This window comes from Pelophylax lessonae (genome assembly GCF_965119305.1).
Source record: "Pelophylax lessonae genome assembly, chromosome: 1".
NCBI classification, from domain to species: Eukaryota; Metazoa; Chordata; class Amphibia; order Anura; family Ranidae; genus Pelophylax; species Pelophylax lessonae.
This window is the reverse complement of record NC_138768.1, coordinates 86,252,793-86,275,922: the sequence shown is the minus strand read 5'-3', so window position 1 is coordinate 86,275,922 and position 23,130 is coordinate 86,252,793. Positions and strand designations below refer to the sequence as shown.

Sequence of the window (23,130 nt, the reverse complement as noted above, 5' to 3'; positions counted from 1 at the left end):
CTAGCTGGATCTTACAGCAGAACTTCACTTCCACTCTAAAGTGGTGCATGTGCATGGATTATATATGGGGAAGAAGGATAGTGTTTAGTGTCACTTTAATGTGACATTTTATTTCCACATTACATAATGATTAAAATACAATTTCCAGGGCACAGAGACCTGCCTGGAGCAGACAGAAGCTGTGTGATAAGAGGAATATAAAGCTGTGATAAGGTGTGATAATGAAATGCTCTATCCCTCCCCCAGCACACACCTCCCTGCAAGGGAACTATAAGAGGCAGCTGGGAGCCTCCAGCCCTCCCCTACGTCATTAGTGAGCCCTTCCCCTTCTTACTTAGAGTGATCAGGGCCTCTATTCATCTGACTCTGCTGCTAGGGGGAATCTGCAGCTGTGTGTCACTATGTCTGTCTGCAAATATCTGCCTGTCCTGAGAAGAGGCCTGAGCCTGCACAGCACATGGGACAGGAGTGTCAGCTCTGCCTGGACTGTACATACCAAGGTATGCCAGCTGTCATGGCCACCCCCTGCCTGCACAATGTTTACCACTTTTCTTGGCACAGCTTTTTGCTGCTTGGTGAGCTCCAGTCTGCACATTCACTACTGTGCTGGTTGAAGTGGGTGCATGAGATCTGAGCAATCTGGTTGTGTGTGTATAGCATGACTTTGTGTGTGTGTGTATGTTTATATTACATATCGTGACTTTGTAAAGTGTATATCATGACTTTGTAAAGTGTGTAACGTGTGTTTGTTTTTGTTTCATGACTTTGTATAGTGCAATGTGTGTGTGATGACTTTGTATAGTGTGACGTGTGCAGTCAGACCAATGACTTTGTATAGTGCAGTGTGTGTGTGTGCACACTTTGTATAGTGCAGTGTGTGTGTGCACACTTTGTATAGTGCAGTGTGTGTGTGCACACTTTGTATAGTGCAGTGTGTGTTTGTGTGATGACTTTCTATAGTGTGACGTGTGCAGTAAGACCAATGACTTTGTATAGTGCAATGTGTGTGTACACTTTGTATAGTGTGTGTAGACTTTGTATAGTGCAGTGTGTGTGTGTGATGACTTTGTATAGTGTGCAGTAAGACCAATGACTTTGTGTAGTGCAGCATGCATGCATCACGACAGTAATAAACTTTGCATAGGAGTGGCAGTGACCTTGATGTCAGAGTGGTCGGTGGCCTGGTCACCGTCGGGAGAAAGTTGTTGTAGAGAACGTCTCCTACCAATGACAGGAGGGTGTCACATGGCACTGCTTGTCACCTTTCTGTCACGAGCACGGTGCGCTCACTGCCATTGTCTCGGATTAGCATGTCCTCATACAAGGTCACCTGTATAGGTAGGGATCTCAGGGGAAAAAGTGTTCTGCTTTTTGCACACACAAATTTAAATATGTGTGTGTGTGTGTGTGTGTGTGTGTGTGTGTGTGTGTGTGGTTTTTTTTTTTTTTTTTTTTTTTTTTTTTTTAAGCATTGCAAGCGTTACTGGATTGAAGGTGCAATGCTTTTTAACTCCTGCAGACTGTTCTCCAGCTGCAGTTTTTCCCTTTTTTTTTTTTTTTTTTTTTTTTTTTTTTTTCGGAGCCGGATGACTTGGCAATGGGAGTTCAAGTGCCGTGACCCCACTTCACTTTTGCTTTATGGTGGCAGATGGGACTGGTAGTTCTTTCCGTTTCAATAATCTTTTTATTCAGTTCAACAATTGGCTAACGTGCGACCGTTTTGCCCACGCAGGGGCTAGCGTTGGTAACAAAAGTTAGCTGAGAAAATGCAACAGCATGGGGGGGGAAAAAAGATCTGTAATCAGAGATCAATCTTTTCATGAATCCAAGGGGTTCCCTACAACAAGGTATCCGCTGGACCCATCAATAACCGTACAATGGTGCAATTTGTAGCCTATACAGATATAAGAAGGTATAGGTCAGAAACCAGCAGAAAATGGCGCAGAGTAGACGCACCTGATTGGTAGGACTGTTAATTCTTTCCAGTGACAGATTGTTGAAATATGATAGGAGCCAGTAAGGAGAAGAACCCTGGCTGTGGACCCTTACACCCTAAATATGGGTGGCATTAAACCTGCTTGAATAATGGAGTAGCTTTAAAAGATAAGTTCACCTTTTTGTAAATGGTTCCATGTTCCACCTGTAGCACCCTACAGGTAGGTGCTAGGTAAATGCATAGTGGGCCTTGTCTGCCTAACAGCAGGGCCGTCTTTCTTTTTGCTAGGTAGGTTGTCATGGTTTCCAAGTGTGTCTCCTGGTTTCCAAGTGTGTCGGGGAGTCTCCACTGGCCTTATTCGTGGTTTCTGATAGGGCAGTGGAGGAAACCCAATCAGGGGACATATCCAGGCTTGTAGCTACCCCAGAAGGCAGAATATGCTGCAAAGGATTCTGGGAGTGGGTAGAGGTTTAGGGGAAGTACGTGACGCGGTGTCTTTGGCGGGAGCAGAGTCCCAGGAGGGAGAGTGCAGCTGTTTCTCCTCCTGTCTGAGGTGGATGTCTCGGGGTGTCGCCTGAGAATCCAGAGAGTGCTGAGCTGAGGGGATCCGGTCTGCCGAGAACCAGCTGGAGCGAGAGGGGTCCAGTCCCAGGAAAGTCTACACAGGTCGTGAGTACTGAGGGTTGCTCCTGGGGGTCTGCCTGAAGTTAGAGGGGACCACTCTGAAAGAGGTTCTGGGATCCGGTGTCAGCTAGCTGTAAAGGGGGTACCTAGGTTGAGGACCCTGAAGTAGTAGCGGGGTACATAGTCATTGGAGCTTGAAGTGTAAAGGGGGGGCGTCTGCGGTTTGGGCCCTGAATTGTACAGAGCACCAGTTGAGTTGCAGCTATACAGAAATTCAGTTGCCTCCAGTCAGTGCCAGGTTTGAGAGAGTTGTCAGAGACTTTGCATTGCAGCGGTGTCAGTAGTTCTATGCTCCACAGTCCTGAGTCTTTTGGACCTAGAGTCGAGGATTCAGCACCTCTATCAAGTTAGTGTGTTCTAAGCGTCAGTGAGCGCTGGCTGGCATCAAGGTAGCGCTAACAGACATTTTTCCGGATAAAGTCCCAAATTGTATCTAGTAAAGCCTAAAGGAGTATCCCGCCCTTCTCCCATCCCCTTATCTACAATAAACCACAAAACAAAGATGCCGGAGTTGTCGATGTCTCAGTTCTCACACCTAGGGTCGCAGCTCACCTGGGCTGGAGAGGTAACCGGTAACAATGGCAGACCCACATCAGGCCACAGGCCTGGAAAACCTGCTATACACCCATTTTAAAGTAACATTTCCAGGATATGCAGCTCTCCCCTTCACCGATTTTTATACCCTTAGAGTGACAGCGGGTGGGGGAATCTATCCTCACACCCGCTATCACAATATAAAAACCCCCCGGGCTCCATCCACACAGCGTACCATTCATTTAAAGTTTTATGTGAATAGAGGCCTACAAGTACTGTGAGCCATTGTGGCTGACGGCTTGAAGTTCTCAATGAGCTGCGAGGGTGCTGGTGAGTAGTGATTGGCTCAGGCATGTTCTGATCCTACCCGCCAGGAAGCCATCACTGCACACCGCCAATCATAGACATTGAGGGATTTCACCAGCCCAAAGCTTCACATAAACACGCTTTCTATGATTGGCTTCCTGGAGTGATGGCTTCCTGGCAGGTATAATCCAAACATGCCTGAGCCCATTATAACTGTTGAGTGTTCTCAAGTCCATTGATAAGGGGTCGTTTGCACTAGCTGAAGAGCAATGCACGTTCAGATCACTCTTCAGAGAGCATTTGACAGGCAGTGAGGAGGAATTGTAGTGCCTCCTCATGGCCTTATTTAACTCCTTGATCCCCCACACTAGCACACCCCAACCACTTGCAGAGGTTGAATGACGGGTATAATTCTTGCCACATGTGTGCACCCCCCTGGCCAATGCCTCTGCAGCTAAAGGGGTTAGCAGTTGGGTGACTGCGGCTCAGCCACAGACTTTTACTGCCCCCCAACCTCTCATGCAAACTAACCCTTGAAGTGTATCTAAACCTTTTGTCTAGGGGGTGAAAAGAATAGACCTGTTAATGTGTAAATCTTACCCCTGCAGTAGTCCCTTGCACCCCCTTTCCATGCTGGGATCTTCAAAAGTTGTAGATGCGCCAAGTATTTAGGGACCTGGCAGAGATTTGTGGCATTGCTCTTCATGCACACTAATGATCCAGCTTTCTTGTATATGATCAGTGTTGCATCTGTGTGCATGTGCAGAAATCCCCCTGCGTGTGCGCACCCATACTAATATTTGTAAGTCTGCATATGTGCTAAACCTTGGGGTAGGTGTGAGCAGGAGGCAGTGGGGCCCACAAAGGTACCATAGTTTGCAGAGAATAGTGAAACCTTTGCCCCAGTTTTGTAGGAGGGAGGAACCAAAATAGAAAAGATTCTCTCTCTCTCAATGGGTTAAGTATTGCCGAAGGCCACATTCACTCTGTAATGAGGCGGCTGTGATTATGCACCGTTCCCTGTGATTAGCTGCTGGCGGGAAGCAGTGGAAGCCTGACATTGCCCACAGCTATTCCTTGCTGTTTGCATGGAGCTAGTCCTACATCGATTATCTGCGGATGAACAGTTATGGACACAGACTGTACACATGTAAACAGTCGGATCTGCGGTCACCAGCGTACATAAATCTATAGAGATGACTGTATGCAAACACCTGTAATCTTTACAGTGGTGCCTGTGTGAATGATGTTAACGAGCCCTTAAAGTAGGACTACAGGCAAATCAATTTTTTTTTTTTTTTTTTTTTTTTTCATAGAGTATGGCCGGGTTGTTTTTTCCCTCGCCATCTTGTGTCCCATTGCAGAGATTTAACTTCACTTCCTGTCTCATAGTCAAACAGGAAGTGAGAGGAACTCTCTGTAAATCAGGGGAATTCATTGGGGATCCCATATCACCAAAACTAGAGTACCCTTTGTAAGATTTTCCTTCTGATCCTTTTCTGGGGACAAGCCAAAACATGGGGAACTTTTACTTTTACTTTCACTTTTTGGGAAGATGTACAGCCAGAGCTTGTGTGTCTGTACATCCCCAATGGATCATAGTAGTCCAGTTTGTTCTGCATTCCTGTCACCCGTTTTCAGCAGAGAGCGGGCCTGAAGTCCGGTCTCTACTGACGTCTCAGAAGTCGGTCCAGCACCATGTCATCACGACCATGGAGTTGGGATTCGCCAGCTGCCTGGACTGACACCTGGCTCAGACTCTCAGTGAGCCGTTAAGACCCTGAGCCGGCCTCTCCACCCCTCCCATAGCTCAGCGCTCCAATCAGTGAGGGGGGGGGGGGCAGAGACGAGAGTGGTGACTGACAGTCAGCAGCTCTCTGCTAGGGGAGCTGTGAGAACCGAGCGATCAGCGATGTTCCATCGCTCAGTTCTCAGTGTAGAGGTGCCGGGGAACCAATGCTTCATCCACCTAGGTAAGTGTAATACTGGGGAAAAATGTGAACCCATAATTTTAATGACAATGGTAAACAGAATACATAGAGGGTGAATCTCCTTAACCACTTAAGCCCCGGAAGATTTTACCCCCTTCCTGACCAGGGTGTTTTTTTTTTTTTTTTTTTGATCATGCGCTATAAACAGAGCGTAAATTTTGCAAAAATAACAATATTTTTCACATTTTTTTTATATGAAATTCCCAAAAAAAATGTAAATCAAAATTTCTTAACATTTTCGGCCAATTTGTTTTATGCTACATATGTTTGGTAAAAAAAAATCGTAAAAAGCGTATTTTGATTGGTTTGCACAAAAGTTATCGCGTTTACTAACAAAGGGAAAGATTTTTGTCATTTTTGGTGGTTTTTTTTTTTTTCTTTCCCCACCCAAGGACTGCAACATTGCGGGGGACAGATCGAACCCTTGACTGACATTTTTGACACTTTTGGGGGTACCAGTGACATTACTACAGTAAACAGTGCTATACATATGCACTGTTACTGTAAAAATGGCACTGGCAGGGAATGGGTTAACTGTATTGGAGAGGGAGGGGTTAAGTGTGTCCTAGGGGCGTGTTTATTACTGTGATTGGACATGTCTACTATTGTAAAAACAGAGATCAACGGTTCTACATAGTAGAACCGTCTGATCTCCATTTTTACAAAGGGGAGAATGACAGGCGGCTTGTTTACATTAGCCGCCTGCCTTTCTACCGACGATCGGTGAGTGACCGGTGGACATCGGGTCCGCCAGGCACACGCACTGACTGCTTGGTGAACGAGCCGCGGCGCGCGCGCGCGCGCGCCTGCCCGCTATTGGCTCACAAGCTGGTGACAGTATCTTTACTTGCAGCGGTCGGCAAGTAGTTAGAGGAGCTCCAGCCCCCCAACTAAAAAAATTAAAATTCAGCAGCTACAAATACTGTAGCTGTTGGCTTTTAGGATTAGGACACTAGCATGTCCAGGGATCCCATGATGTTGGCACCCCAGCCAATTTTTCAATTGCCTATCGGGTGCTGCCGTTTCTTGTAAGGGAAACCGGCAGTGAAGGTACTGGTTCCCTACTGCGCATGTGCAAAACTGGCTGAGCTTTGGGAATGGCCTGGTGGCGGGGGAAGGAGGGGGCTCAACTTCCGGGTGACTTTGCCGTTGCAATTTCACCCGGAAGTGGGAGCTGTAACCTGTCAAAAACAGGTACCCGCTGCCCCTGAAAGGTGCCAGGTGTAGCAGAAGGGGGGGGGGGATGAGGCAAACAAGGGGAGCTTCTACTTTTGGGTGGAGCACAGGTGGCAACTAATCCCTCTTCACTCCAAAACTTAGTTTCTTTTTTAGGCAGTAGTGGAAAATTTCTTCTCTCGTGTTCTGGAGACATTTTCAAAAATATTCTGTCTTGGGGACAATTGTCACCAGGACAAATGGGGAATCCCCTCAGTGGCGGGTACAGATGGCAATAAAACCATGAGAGCCCTAACCCTTTCCTTCTTCCCTACACTACGCTAAAACTTTTAGCGGTTTCCATTCTTTCAGGTAGATTTCACTTTGCTTCCTGTCCTAAGGACTCAGCATGAAGTACAGGAGGACACCCCCTGGTTTTCACCAGAACAGGTTTCCTATTGCCATTTTGGATTTCCCCTCTTTCTGTATTCAAGATCATGATCCCCAGGAACAATAGCAAGGGTGAACCTACTCAGCGGGGGTGCGGACAACAGACACCTGACAGAGGTTCTAAATGGACTGCTTGAAGATCGCACAGGTCCTTGCAGCCATCTACCCGTGATTGTTTTGAATAGTCTGCCACTTTGGATGCATGGAACAATGGTGTACCCCATGTGGGTAAATGTGGCCCTTTGCACAGCTGTATGACAACGAGGCCTTAGGCTGGCTTCACACCTTTTGTAGGATCGTGTATTGGTACTTGTAACATCAGATTGCTTGATGGCTTCTTTTAATTTATTTTCTGTTTGCCAATATTTTTTGTAATTTCTTGGTAAATAACTTGAAGCAGAGTTCCGGGCAAAACCTTTTTTTTTTTTTTATAAAAATACCCCTGGGACAGTCAGGGCTAGTGCATTTAAGCAACGATAGCCTCTGAACTGTCCCCTGTTTAACTTGCCTGTAAGAAGAAATGCTTACCTTGGACAAGACCTTTTCAGCGCTGCCATCTCAGGTGTGGGCAGCTGAAGCCGGAGCGCCCCTCTTCCTGGATGTCGGAGTCCCAGAATGCCCTGCCTCCTCACTTCCGGTGCAGGCGCGTCATCCCACAGCTCATTGCGTATGCCCAGAAGCTGTTCTCCATTCATCGGCAGAGAAGGATGCGACTGCACCGGAAGTGACGAGGGACACCGGTGCAGGCGCATTGACTCCTGGGATTGATGACGCTCATCTCCCAGGAGTCAATGCAAAGAAGGAAGTGACGTTGGGGGGGCCGCGGCTGCAGAGGGAGAGGAAGGAAGGTAAGTTTATTTTCATTAAAAACAAGGTAAGTGAAACAAAAAAAATTATCATTCTTTTTCGGGTATTTTTACTTTAACTGATGCAGCAAAGTTAATCTTGTAGGGTGGAACTCCGCTTTAAGTGTGGCACCCTCCTAGGTAGGTGCTACTGAGAGAGTATAATTTTTTGCTCTGTCTGCCTATCAGAGGAGCAGCAGGCAAATCTATATTGCTTTCTGCTTAACAGAGGGCAGGATCTTTGGGTTAGGTCTGCTCAGTATGTGATTCATTGGATCTAGTGTTTCACACTGGTCCAATAGGGAGGCATATTGGACAGCGGGAGGAAACCTGACCAATGGACACAATTGGCTTTGATACAGTCCTGGTGATTGGTAGAGACAGGCTGTCTTGGTGCATTCTGGGGGGGGGGGTTTGAGGATGGCGGCGGCTGCCGCCTCCTCTGTAGTTGTGGCACGTGGTCGCAGGCAGGCAATCGGCCTGGGGATCAAAGGAACAGAACTGAACCCAGAACTGACTTAAGGGGGAGAGGCACTGGAGACCCTCAAAACAGTAATGTGAGAGTACAGGGGATCAAGTGAGGGGGGCCACCCCAGAGTAGGATAGTCAGAGGAGGTGTGTCAAGTGAAAGAGGATACTAGGAGAGTATCCTGAAGATAATTTGTCAAGTCTTCTGGAGATGGACTTAATCCAAATTCGCCTAGTGGCAGGGGGAATCGGCAGCCTGGCTGCATCATCAGACAGAAGTCCTCATATCTTGTGATTAGTTAATTTTGAGTATCCCACTATTCCTGCTAGAACAACTACAAACTCCTGGACTGATCTTTGACTGAGCCAAGAAGTAAAGTGTTAAATTGTGAATACCAGACTTGCTAACGGTAACCCAGGGGGACCTGAAAGTGTAATATCCAGCAGTCCTCAAGGGGGCAGTGCTACATAATAGAAAAAAAAATGCCTGAAGTCGTTAAGAGTAGTACAAAAAAAACTACAACATCAGGGTTGAACCGATTCGGACAGGGCTATTGGCTCTGATTTGACATGTGAATGTGGGCTCAAGGAGGTTAAATGCTCTCTAGATTTCTGGGAGGATCCTCTGGGTATTTTTCTGTACTATTAGCAGTGATGAGCTCAGATATTTTCAGATAAGTCCAAAGCTCCCGTCAGGAAGCTACGCATCACTAATCATAAGCAGCTGAGACTTTACTCGCCCCACAGCTGCGCATATACGCTCACATTGAATATGTGCAGCTGCAAGGTGGAGATGCTTTGGCTTGTACATGGGTCGAATTCCCAACAAATCTTCTTTAGAAAATCAGATTTTGTACGTTTTTGTGATCTGATGCCACCATTGATTTTGAAATTTGACCAACCAAGCCTTCAATTTCACCTCATGTTGCTACAGAAAATAATTTTTCTTTTCTCGCGCTCATACGCATTTCCTTTTTGATTTTAGAATTTCTCACACGATTCTCCCATCATTGATTAGAAAATGATTTTCAAAAAATTTCCAACATGCCCGACCACTGAAATTCGATGGTCTCGTGGAAATTGCCTGTTGCTTCGGCCCACCAATGTGCGAAATTCAAAGCGTTTTTAGAAAAGATTTTCTAAAGAGATTTTTTTTTTAGTTTGACCCGTGTATAGCCAGCTTTATGATGACTGATGTGCAGCAATAGATTCATGGCGGGATCGCTCAGGTGGGTTTGGATTTTTTTTTTTTTTTTAACGCGGTATGCTGTACTGTGGCTAGAACTATCGGGTGAACTTCACTTAGTGCCGGTTCAAACTAATGCCATCACCGACATCGCTTATGATTCAGAGCTCACTGCTCCTAAAATCACATGCGATGTCTGTGCTGTGCTAGTTGAATTCGCACTCCAATCTTAGTGAACACGCACAGGACCCCTTTTTTGGTCCGCAGCAGAATCAGATTGCATGGTGGTTCACACCAGTGTGATCCGATTCCTGTGCCAACTGTCAGATCGCAGTGCAATATGTGAGCTGATCTGGGGGTGTCGTTAACCTTGAATTGACACCACCAGCGTATCGCATATAGCAGTGTGAACTGCCTGTGCTGCGGATGCAATGCAGGAACACGCAGTGTTCCCACATCGCAATAGTGTGAACCGGCACTGAAAGAGTTGTAGATGAATCTGAACCCAGGAAAGAAGGATTATATGGAAGTCTGGGTGATTGGGCAGACCTGTAGCCTCACACTTGTGTGTCTTTGAACTCTTTATGAGCCAGTAAACGCTTTCCTCTCTGTGTGTGAGGTCAGCTGTGCATGGTTAATTGTCTGTGAAATGCCCTCTGCACTTAACTATTTACTTCCACTCACTGCCTTGTTTTTTTTTTTTTTTTTTTTTCTTCAGGGTTGTGGCTGTTATTTTTCTACATCGAGTTCCCACAATGCTAAATTCTACAGTGATCCAGTACAAGCGGTGCAAGACATCCCGAATGGCTCAACTCTGCTTGTTGGTGGTGAGTGTACAAAAAGAAGCAAAGTATGTGCTGCACTGTGGTAGCAGATTATTATTTCACTCTAGTTGTACTTTTAGGCCTCTTGCACATGGGAGTAAAGTCATCCATGTGTTGCTTGAAATTCAGTCAGTTCAGCAGGGACTGGCTGAATTTCGATCCATCTGATCGACTTCTGTCAATCAGAAATGGCCAAACAATTGACTTCTGTCAAACGGTACTATTGGCAATCTTTTGTTTGATCAGGGGCTTTGGCCAATCGGCTGCAGTGCTGATCAGTGTATTCTGAAACCAGAGTGTCCCAACTGTCAGAATACAATATCACAGCAAGGAGGATTCCTCCATCTACCGAGTCCTTTTTTTTTTTTTTTTTTTACAATCCACCATCTATGGTGCACCTTTTTATGTGTGTATACGCAAGATCTGTACAGAATATTTTTCTCAATCTGGCATATAAACTATTATGTAGGACAATGTTCTTTGGATGATCTGCTATTTTGGTTAGAAAATCTTTGGCATCCAGCAAAGCTAACAAATTAATGTTTAATCTGAAAGTATGTTAACAAAGTGTTCCATTGTTGCATCTCCAGTAAGCAAGGAGAACAGTGATCAGCACCGTACTGACATCACCCGATCGCTGTCCAAATCCCATGACACTAGGGCTGAGAGGTAGCAGTGCCTTATACCTCGTTTCCGCGGAGCGGTTCGGTTTGGTACGCTAATTTGAGTGTTTCCATTATGAAAGTGGCCCATACAACCGAACCAAACAGCACCATTCCTGGTCCTCCTTCAGATGTAGGGCCATAGGAAATGGTACGGTACGGTTAGGGCAGAGCTACTGGCGTCACACTGATTGGCGGAAAGGAAACCATCAATGCTCACGTCAAACGAAAGCGCAAAACAAACACCTCATTTGGTGTAAGCCCCGCATGGCCCCTGGTGGCCCGACTTGCAGTGGAAATGCTCACCTGAATAGACCGGACCATTCTAACCCTTCCAAACTGAACCGTTCGCTCAGTGGAAACGAGCTATTAGATGTCTCCTTGCAAATATATAGCTGTAGACAAAGGAGTGTCTACTCTAAGCACCCTCCCATACCATCATTTGTACTAAAAGATCTTCACTCGTAGGCTTCTGGTCCACTTATATTGTCCAGAACTTTAACAAATTTTCCAACCAGTCAGAGTGCGCAAAACTGCTTTGCTCTGTAATGTCTGATGGTTGGGTGGAGCTGAGATCTCTGGTCGACCATCACCACTAAAATCCCCTTAAGCCTAGTACATACTAGTAGACTTTTCAGCATAACGTTTTCTGGTTGTTTCTATTGAATGAGCCGATGCTGTCCGACATTGGACCCTTGTGTACTAGGCTTTAATGTAGTCGTACACTATGTACAATCTGCTTGTACAATGTAATGTAGATCTGCTATCCACTTCGTAGTGCAGGGACTCGTCTGCACTGAAACCAATTGAGTAGCTTGTTTAGATGTGTCCTCCTATTACATGCTTAGCCCCCCCCCTTCTGGGTCACCCTTTGCCTCTGCCCCTTTTAGGAAGTATAGAGCAAAATGCTAAGTAATTTGTAAAATAGACCCCCCCCCCTGTAACGAAGCCCCCCTGCAACAATGGACCACCACCAATACATCTTCAGCAGCCAGCAATCATTGACCCCCCACCCTGTAGCCACTATCCATAGACCCGCCAGGGCACCCCTTGGCATTACATTAATTCAGTGTTGGATGTTCCTGCTGGAAAAGAAAAAGCTCTGCTTTTGGTAAATCTAAATTGTATAATGTATGGCCACTTTAGAGATCAAAGGCCAGCATGGGATCAAATTTCCAACAGCCATGGAAAAACTACAATCTGTTTTCAGTGGAACTGTACCTAAAGGCAGCAGAAAAATGAAAATGTATAGGCTGCTGACCTTTTCCTTCTGATGCAAATTTCCTGAATTTGTTTTTTTTTTTTTTTTCCGTCTTACAGCGTTGCAGCATGTTCTACTTCTTTTTTTTTTTTTTTTTTTTTTTTTTTTTTTTTTTTTCTGGACGCACAAACTGCAAGCACTGGTGTGAACTATGCCATTGAAAACCATATAACCTACTTTGCATGTGTTTTTTTGATGCAAAGAAAAAACACGTGGTGTGAACTGGCCCTTAATTGTTTTAAATTCATGTTATTAGTTGCATATAATACAATTTTTTGTATAATTTTTTTTTTTTTTTTTTTTTTTTTTTTTTACTGTCATTTTCAGTTTTGGCCAAGTACGTCCTGAATTTCCAGATTCGGCACCAAAAATTCCATTCAGTGCACCTCCCAATCATAACACTTCCATGTAGGAGTTATTTGGAATAACATGTTCTGGAGGTCCAGCAGACTGTTAGATGTGACTCAGCTGTAAGGATTGTGCTGTCTGGTTTAAGTAAAAATGTTTTTTAAAAAAGAAAAGTAAAAAAAAAGGGCATAGATGCAGTAGCTCAGAGGTCAGAAGAGAAAATGTTCTGTGTTTAACTGTCAGTTTATTACTGCTAATCTTCCTATATCCTGATAAACTAGCTGATTCTTCCTTTTGACAAAGGGCTTGTTCAGACGTATGGTGAGGTCCCCTGCTGGCCCAACATGCAGCCCTTCGATGCGTTAAAAAATGCTGTGATGCTTTTACTTGCCAAAATTAAACTTTAGATTTCCTTTAGATTCACTTTCTACTTTCAACTTCAAAGGCCTGCCTGATTGCATACAAATTGAAAGTGTTCAGGTTTGACCTCCCCATATTTTTTATGGTCTTGGTAAATCCTAAAGGAAAATTGTATAATTTATGGCTAGCCTACCCTTCTCACCACCCCATTCTAGAACTGCCCCCCTCCATCCTATTATCACCCCCCTTACCCCCACAGCTTCTTAACAGTTCAGGGAGCAAAAACAAGGAAGAAAGCCGCTCAGGTGCAAGTTCAGCACTCGGTGCAGGTCAGATCCGCCATCCAAGCATGTAGACATCCAAAAGAGAGACCGCACTCAAAGATGTTAAATAAAAATCCTTAGGACTCCTTTATTCTCCATGAATCCAACAGACAGCAGACAGACAGTGCAATACACGGACAGACGTGTCGGGTTGACGCGTTTCACGATAAAAATCGCTTATTCATAACCACACACCTGTGGTTATGAATAAGCGATTTTTATCGTGAAACGCGTCAACCCGACACGTCTGTCCGTGTATTGCACTGTCTGTCTGCTGTCTGTAGGATTCATGGAGAATAAAGGAGTCCTATGGATTTTTATTTAACATCTTTGAGTGCGGTCTCTCTCTTTTGGATGTCTACATTCTTAACAGTTCAGCCACTGCCTACCATGAGCAATGGCTATGGTGACATTTTGTGACCACCATCCTATTCATTCCTGGTCACCCCTCGCAGTAAATCCTCATTAGATTATGCAAAACTTGCTTGGTCCCCCCCCCCCCCCCCCACATCAATAATACAGTCCGTCTTGATTGGAAGGGGGGGGGGTGATAGAATCCCTCCCACAGCGCTATTGTGCCAGCAAGGAGCCTTTCCTGCCGGCAGAACACAATGATCCATGCTGGTGACTATAGCCCTCGGCAGTGATCGCATGAATCAAATCAGGCAGGCTGATTGTACTGAAGTTGATCAATGGATCTGTTTTCAGTGCTACCAGCCTGCTCGTATATGGATTAAATCTCCAATAGCGCATCAACCTGTCTATGGCTGGCTATAGACTAGTATGGGACCTTCCCTTGAACGTGTGCAAGCTGAGGATTGTACAGATAAAAATAAACGCAGATCTAATACTGCGTACATCTTATTTTTATTTATTTTTTTGTTCTAGGTTTTGGTCTTTGTGGTATTCCAGAGAACCTCATAGCTGGACTGCTCAAGACCGGTGTTCAAGGAATCACAGCTGTGAGCAATAATGCAGGGTATGTACTTTTATGTATTTGTGTAGCACCAACATTTTACGTAGTGCTGTACTGTGCTTTTACATCCACATCTATCCTTGCTTTAAAGGAGGCTCTAGGGTCCAAGCATTCCTACACCCATTAGTCTGTTAACTTAAAGGCATGTCCTTTGGTGTGTGGAAAGAAACCTTTGTACATGGAGAAATCCCATGCAAACACAGGGGGGCCATGCAAAGTCTCCCTACCAGGATTTGAACTGGGAACCCCAGTGCTGCAAGGCAGACATGCTTGCCACTAAGCAATTGTGCTGTGAACTCCCATTTTTTTGTTTTCTTCTTTCAGCCAGCACACAAGACACTGTATTTCCAGTGCTCGGTTTGGAAGGGCTCCTGTGACAATTGCCAGACAATGTGGTTTTAGTAATCTGTCCTAATCTGTGTCCCAGGAATTTGCTTTTAATTCTGGTGACTGTTTCATAAGCTATGGTGAGCTGATTCCATTTCCTGTAGCCGTTTAGATGTAATGACTGGCATTCAGCACAGCTATGTCTGTGGTTCACACACTTTGTTAGGAAGGTGACACCGCTAAAAAGAAAGTGAAAGAAAAGGCTACATAATTCAACAGTTTTATTGAAGGCAACAAAAGTTTCAGTACAAAGTCTCGGTTCACACTGGGGCAATGCAGGAAACTCTGCGTACTGAATCACATACTGGCTCACACTGAGCTGCGAACCACTGGGGGGTGTCAAAGTTAAGGTAATGACACCCCCAGATCGGATTGCAGTGCAAACTGTGAAATGGCGCAGGAATCTGATCCGGTTCCGTGTGGACCAAAAAAGGGTCCTGCACCATTTTGTTGCGAATGTGATGCAATTTCAGCTGTACAGTTTAGTTTGTATGGCTGGAATTGCATCGCACAGATATCACATACAGCAATGCGGTGCAACTCACATGTGAGGTCTGGCATTGCACTAGTGTAAATCCAGCCTAAGTGTGAGTACAATGTAACAAGAGCTAAAGCATGGACAAGACTATGCCTTACTTGTTAAGTTATGCTTTATCTTTTCTCTGACCTTCTCTGTTTAAAGGCCAAGCTCACTTTTTTTGAGCATGCTACAAGTTTACACCCATATTTGGGGTTTAAAGTGATTAAGGCAGAAGGGTTTTTATCTTGATGCATTAAGATAAACCTTTTGTGTGCAGCAGCCCCTCTAATACTTACCTGAGCCCCATCTTGATCCATGGATGTTGCAGGAGAGACTCAGTTGCCTGGGATTCTCCCTCTTCATTGGCTGAGACAGCAGCGGAGCGCCATTGGCTCCCGCTGCTTTTAGTCAGTGAGCCAATGAGAGAGGGGGCGGAACTTAAGCGCAGCTCCATGTCCGAATGGACACGTGGAGCTGGGGCTTGGCTCTTTGTGCTTGCTGTGGGGGCACTCGTCAGGAGGGAGGGGCCAGGAGCGCCAAAGAGGGACCCGAGAGGGCAGATCTGGGCTGCTCTGTGCAAAACCACTGCATAGAGCAGGCAACCATAACATGTGTTTTTTTGTAAAGACTTTATTATCCCTTTAACATGCTCCAGCAGAACCCATACCCCCTCCTGCACAGCTGCATCATTCGTGTACAACATTCTGTGAATGAGAGAATTAAAAGTTCATCTGCCGCTACAGACGGCTTGTAGTTCGCAATGAACTGAGAGCGCTGATGAGTGCCTTTCATAGTTCTTTTTAGAAGCCCTGCAGCTTTGAAACTAAAAAACTGTACAGAGGTACGAGATGAAAGCTGTAGGGCTTGTCTGCAGGAGCCTGACATTGCACCTGTGATCTGCTGCTGCAAGTAGCGGTACAAAAATACTTGTTTCTGCCAGAAACCCTGTGAATATGAAACACCATGCCTCTGCCACACTGACATTCCATTGTTGGTGAGGGTGGAAGGACTGGTGCCCTGCTTTTGGTCTCGGCGGGAGGAGCCCAGCCCCGACGGCTGGAACAAGGCAAGCAAACGGATGCAGTTTTGGAGGCTTCTGTGCTAGACAAAGAATGGCCACTGTAAACAAAATAGTCTTGCGAGAAGCTGTTTCAAACTTTTTAAAGCCATAGTTATTAAATGATTTGTAAATCCTTGGTTAACCATATTCCTTATGAAAAATTTGGATAGGAATAGGAAAATTTTTCTTAAGGAGATGTACAGCCAAAGCTCATTTGGCTGTACAGGTCCCTCTCAAAAAATTAGCATATTGTGATAAATTTCATTATTTTCTGTAATGTCCTGATAAACATTAGACTTTCATATTTTAGATTCATTACACACAACTGAAGTAGTGCAAGCCCTTTATTGTTTTAATATTGATGATTTTGGCATACAGCTCATGAAAACCTAAAATTCCTATCTCAAAAAATTAGCATATCATGAAAAGGTTCTCTAAACGAGCTATTAACCTAATCATCTGAATCAACTAACTCTAAACACCTGCAAAAGATTCCTGAGGCTTTTAAAAACTCCCAGCCTGGTTCATTACTCAAAACTGCCATCATGGGTAAGACTGCTGACCTGACTGCTGTCCAGAAGACCATCATTGACACCCTCAAGCAAGAGGGTAAGACACAGAAATAAATTTCTGAACGAATAGGCTGTTCCCAGAGTGCTGTTCCCAGAGTGCTGTATCAAGGCACCTCAGTGGGAAGTCTGTGGGAAGGAAAAAGTGTGGCAGAAAACGCTGCACAACGAGAATAGGTGACCGGACCCTGAGGAAGATTGTGGAGAGGGACCGATTCCAGACCTTGGGGGACCTGCCGAAGCAGTGGACTGAGTCTGGAGTAGAAACATTGAGCCACCGTGTACAGGCGTGTGCAGGAAATGGGCTACAGGTGCCGCATTCCCCAGGTCAAGCCACTTTTGAACCAGAAACAGCGGCAGAAGCGCCTGACCTGGGCTACAGAGAAGCAGCACTGGACTGTTGCTCAGTGGTCCAAAGTACTTTTTTCGGATGAAAGAAAATTTTGCATGTCATTCGGAAATCAAGGTGCCAGAGTCTGGAGGAAGACTGGGGAGAAGGAAATGCCAAAATGCCTGAAGTCCAGTGTCAAGTACCCACAGTCAGTGATGGTCTGGGGTGCCATGTCAGCTGCTGGTGTTGGTCCACTGTGTTTTATCAAGGGCAGGGTCAATGCAGCTAGCCATCAGGAGATTTTGGAGCACTTCATGCTTCCATCTGCTGAAAAGCTTTATGGAGATGATTTCATTTTTCAGCACGACCTGGCACCTGCTCACAGTGCCAAAACCACTGGTAAATGGTTTACTGACCATGGTATTACTGTGCTCAATTGGCCTGCCAACTCTCCTGACCTGAACCCCATAGAGAATCTGTGGGATGTTGTGAAGAGAAAGTTGAGAGACGCAAGACCCAACACTCTGGATGAGCTCAAGGCCGCTATCGAAGCATCCTGGGCCTCCATAACACCTCAGCAATGCCACAGGCTGATTGCCTCCATGCCACGCCGCATTGAAGGAGTCATTTCTGCAAAAGGATTCCCGACCAAGTATTGAGTGCATAACTGAACATAATTTTTTGAAGGTTGACTTTGTTGTATTAAACATTTTTTTTTTAATTGGTCGGATGAAATATGCAAATTTTGATAGGAATTTTGGGTTTTCATGAGCTGTATGCCAAAATCATCAATATTAAAACAATAAAAGGCTTGCACTACTTCAGTTGTGTGTAATGAATCTAAAATATATGAAAGTCTAATGTTTATCAGTACATTACAGAAAATAATGAACTTTAATATGCTAATTTTTTGAGAGGGACCTGTAGATCTCCTGTGGATCACTGGAGTTCAGTTTGTTCTGCGCTCCTGTGACCATTTTCAGCAGCGAGCGGGATGAAGTCCACTCTCTGCTGATGTCACAGAAGTTGGTCTAGGCACCGTGTCATCACGACCATGGAGCCTGGACCGACACACAACTCAGCCTCTCAGCTCTGCCCAGTGCTCATGTCAGTGGGGGGGAGGGGGAGGGGGAGGGGGGGGGGGCACACGCAGAGCAGAGAGCTGTGACTGACAGTCAGCAGCTCTCTGCTCAGAGCTGTAAGAACCGAGTGATCCGCGCTTGGCTCCCAGTATAGAGGCGCTGGGGGACCAATGCTGCATCCGCTTAGGTAAGTATAATGCTGGAAAAACATTTAAACCCATACTTGTTTTAACATCACATAACTAGTGACCTATGGTGTAATTCTATTCTCATGTTAAGTTCTTCAAGTTGAGTGACCCACTCTCCTTTCTAGTGGCTTCACTTCTTTTTGTGAACTCCTTAGGCCTCTTGCACATGATACTCCTGTTTTGAGCATCTGATTTTTCAGATGTTTCTATTGTGTGTATTTTTTGAGTATTTGAAAACTTAATCTTTTTCTTGTTCTGCATAATATGTAAATGCGCTTTTGTGGGAATGAGGTGTAAAAAAAAGCAGCTTTTTTTACTTTTTTTTACTGAATTCACGTGGCTTGTTTACGCGCCTGTGTGCATAGGCACATTACAATTAATGGTCGGTATTTTAGCTCAGTAAAAACGGTTGTACTGATCTTTTTAAAGCTGCAGAGTGCAAGAGGCCTTAGCATTTTTTTTGTATGTATCAAACTTTCACTGTTTCAGTTTTCATTTTGTGAAACCTTTTTTTATTGTATATTGCCAACTTTTTTTTTTTTTTTTCTGCTGTCATTTTGAGCTAATGAGCCGTGCAGACCTTATTTCTGGTTTTACACAAGTAGCTGACCTAGAACAAGGTTTTTATTAATAATTTACCACCTGTTCTGTACATTAAGTCTTAATGAAGTAACTCAGACAAAATGAGCTGCGATAGGAGGGAAGAGTGAAAGATATAAAGCAGTAGTTGATAATGAGAGCTGTTCAGAGTGCAAGGTCCCCTATAAATGGTGATAGCATTAACTTTTCCTAGTGTGTGTTGAACAATACAATTCCCTTAAGCCCCTTTCACACAGGGGAGTGACAGGTGGATCTGAACGGATTTTTTTTATTTTTATTTTTTATTTTTTGGGCGTTGGGCAGATCTGAACGGACGCCCCATGCATCTCTATGGGGCATCGGATGTCAGCGGAGACATGTCCGCTGACATCCGATCCGTCAAAACCGGGCGGATGGAAACCCTATTTTCCATCCGTCGGGGGGGATCAGATCGGATGAGAACGGACAAACGGTCCGTTCCCATGCGATTCCCTCATAGAGATGCATGGGGACCTGACAGCTGTGTCTCTGCACACAGCGCGGAGACAGAGCTGTCATCCGCCTGCTCAGCGGGGGATCGGCGGATCAATCCCCCCCCCCCCCCCCGCTGAGAAAAACGGAGTCCGCCTGACGGACTCGTGTGTGAAAGGGGCCTTCCTTGCTCCATTTTGGTCTGCTCTGTACCATTTAAGCCTAGGTTCACACTAGAGGCAGTGCGGGTTCGGCACTGCATCTAATTGCAATCTGTCCATGCAAACCAATGTATGTCGAGTAACAAATCCCTGCAATCTGTTTGAAAAATGCAGCGTGATTTTCAAAATCGTATATAGTGGGTGTGAACAGCAATGTGATCCGATTCTAGTGCAGACAAAAAAGGGTCCTGCACCAGTTTTGTGCGATTTGAGCCATACAAATGCATGGCTCAAATCGCACCCCAGAGACGCCACATGTAATTGGCACAGGAATGTGCTGAGATACCGGTGCAAATTGCATGCAGCGTCTCGCACCGCAACAGTGTGAACTCAAAGCTAAAAGCATTCTATTATCCGTTTTGACCTGCCCGCTGCCTCGGATCCCAAGAGACTGGTAGAGAATAAACATTGCATATCATAGGAGGCATTGCTTTCCATCATTCATAAAAATAGATGTATAGAGACACATCAGATATGCACATGAGCAAACCGGTCTGTTTTACATGTTCTTTGAATGGTGGAAACTGGAAAGTAATGCCTCCTGGGATACAGTGGATATAAAATGTTTACACACCCCTGTTAAAATGTCAGGTTTCTGTGATATAAAAAAAACAGATAAATCAGAACTTTTTCCACCTTCAATGTGACCTATAAAACTGTTAACTGAGTTGTACAACAAACAGAAATCTTTTAGGGTGAGGGAAGTCAAATAAAAAAAAAAATATGATGGTTGCATAAGTGTGCACACCCTTAAACTAATACTTTTTTTGAAGCACTTTTTGATTTTTATTACAGTACTCAGTATTTTTGGGTATGAGTATCAGCTTGGCACATCTTGACTTGGCAATATTTGCCCACTCTTTGCAAAAACACTCAAAATCTGTCGATTGGGAGGGCATCTCTTGTGCACAGCCCTCTTCAGATCACCCCACAGATTTTCAGTTTGATTCAGGTCTGGCCTCTGGCTGGGCCATTCCAAAACTTTAATCTTCTGGTGAAGCCATTCCTTTGATTTGGATGAATGCTTTGGGTCGTTGTCATGCTCAAAGACTTTTTAGCAGAAGTCTGAATGTTTTCTGACACTCTTAACTGGTATTTGAAACTGTTCATAACCCCCTCTACCTTTGACTAAGGCCCCCCTATTCCAGCTGGAGAAAAACAGCCCCAAAGCATGATTCTGCCACCACCATGCTTCACTGCGGGTATGATGTTCTTTTGGTGATGTGCAGTTTTTTGTTTTTGCGCCAAACATATCGTTTGGAATTATGGCCAAAAAGTTTAACCTCGGTTTCATCAGACCATAACACATTTTCCCACATGCTTTTGGGAGACTTCAGATGTGTCTTTTTCAAAATTGAGCTGGGCTTTGATGTTCTTAAAAGGCTTCCGTCTTACCACTCTACCCCATAGCCCAGACATATGAAGAATACAGGAGGTTGTTGTCACATGTACCACACAGCCATTACTTGCCAGATATTCCTGCAGCTCCTTTAATGTTGCTGTAGGCCTTTTGGCAGCCTCCCTGACCAGTTTTCTTGTCTTTTCATCAATTTTTGTAGGGACGTCCAGTTCTTGGTAATGTCCAATGTTGTGCCATATTTTTCCCACTTGATGACTGTCTTCCCTGTGTTACCCCATGGTATATCTAATGTACCCTTCTCCTGACTGATCTTTAACAATGAGATCCCTCTGATGCGTTGGAAGCTCTCTGCGGATCAAGGCTTTTGCGACTAAGAAAATATCAGAAAGACCTACTAGAACAGATAAACTTATTCGTGGTTAATCGGAGGCACTTTAAATGATGGCAGGTGTGTAGTGACTCCTATTTACCATAGGTTTGAATGTAATTGCTTTATTCTGAACACAGCTATATCTACTCCCCCCCCCCCCCCCCCCGACCAATTGTTTTTTTCAATTTGAGTTGTACAGTTTATAGGTCACATTAAAGGTGGAAAAAGTTCTAAAATTATTTCTTTCTCTGTTGTGGGGTGTGGAGTTTTTTTTTTTTTTTTTTATTTCAACTGTAACTAAAGCTCCTGGAGTGAGCATAAGCGTTAGGAAACCATTCCTCTAGAGGGAGGGTTTTGCTGACCCAGCCCAATATCCATTTTATTAGTTTTATTACTGCACGCCTTTTAGGGCTGGCCCAAGATTGTGCTGCCTGGGTCCAAGAATGAAATGCTGCCCCCCTCCCAAAAAAAAATCACACCCACCAAAATGCCCCCCCCGCACTGATTATTTTATATAAATATAAAATTCTGAAAATATTTTATACAGTTATCTTCTAACTTGCCACTGGACCGGTCCACCAACATCCACTGTCTTCAGTCCTCCTGTCACTCCTGTGTCTGCTGTGGCCACCGTCCTAGAAGATCCAGCCTCCGATGCGTGAGATGGGAGTGCACTGATGCCTGACGTCATTGCGCACACCATGATCACGTGAGGGACGTTCCCCGGAGGAGATACTCCGTCTCCTCATACCCAGTTTGTACTACAGGGGAAATGGGGAAATGCTCCCCGTAACGCAAAATGATGACACAAAAAAAAACACAATCAGCTTCCAGGTTTTATTGTTGAAGTTGAACAAGCTGAAGTTAGAAGTTGATTGGCTACCAGGCACAGCTGCACCAGATTCTGACTGCTACAATTTTAGTTAATCTCACCCCTAAGGCCCCTTTCACACAATCCATCTGTCAGACAGACTCCGTTTAACTCAGCGGGGGATCGATCTGCCGATCCCCCGCTGAGCAGGAGGCTGACAGCTGTCTCTGCGCTGTGTGTGGAGACACAGCTGTCAGTTCCCCATGCATCTCTATGGGGGAAATCGGATGGGAACGGACCGTCCGTCTGTTCTCATCCGATCCGCTGGACAGATGGAAAATAGGGTTTCCATCTGTCCAGATTTGACAGATCAGATGTCAGCGGGCATGTCTCCGCTAACATCCGATGCCCCATAGAGATGCATGGGGGGACCGTTCAGATCCGCCAAAAAAAACGGACAGACTGATCTGAACGGTCCGCCTGTGTGAAAGAGCCCTAAGTCTTATAACAATTGAAAAGGAGGGTACTGCTCAGCCTAATTCTACCATAAATTGAACAAAGTAGGAGGTAAGGCTGGGAGGAGACCTACTTGGTATGACTATACTGTTTGACAGTGGCTTTGTATAGCTGAGTGACTGACGACATGTACATGCTTGTCTCTATCGAATGTGGCTCCAAACTGATTCTGTAAAAGTTCAGGAACGCTTATTTTGTACATTTTACTATATAACTGAAGTTTACTGGAAATCAGAACAGACCAGTCAGGGTGCCCATGCTGACCTGTCCACAGCCAAAAGCGCCTACAAAGGGCGTGTGCATCAGAACTGGACTATGGAGCAATGGAGGAAGGTAGCCTGGTCTGATGAATCTAC

At 45.0% G+C, this 23,130-nt stretch overlaps 1 protein-coding gene across 1 annotated transcript in view; it reads left to right on the top strand.

The window, feature by feature from the left end:
• Positions 1 to 303: 303 nt before the first annotated feature.
• Positions 304 to 23,130, top strand: part of OXCT1 (3-oxoacid CoA-transferase 1) — a 261,457-nt gene continuing 238,630 nt past the window's right edge. The window contains exons 1-3 of the mRNA XM_082251643.1: positions 304 to 500; positions 10,274 to 10,382; positions 14,222 to 14,312. Of these exons, the coding sequence (XP_082107769.1) occupies positions 402 to 500; positions 10,274 to 10,382; positions 14,222 to 14,312 (299 nt within the window). The 5' untranslated portion in view covers positions 304 to 401. The remainder of the gene's footprint in view (positions 501 to 10,273; positions 10,383 to 14,221; positions 14,313 to 23,130) is intronic.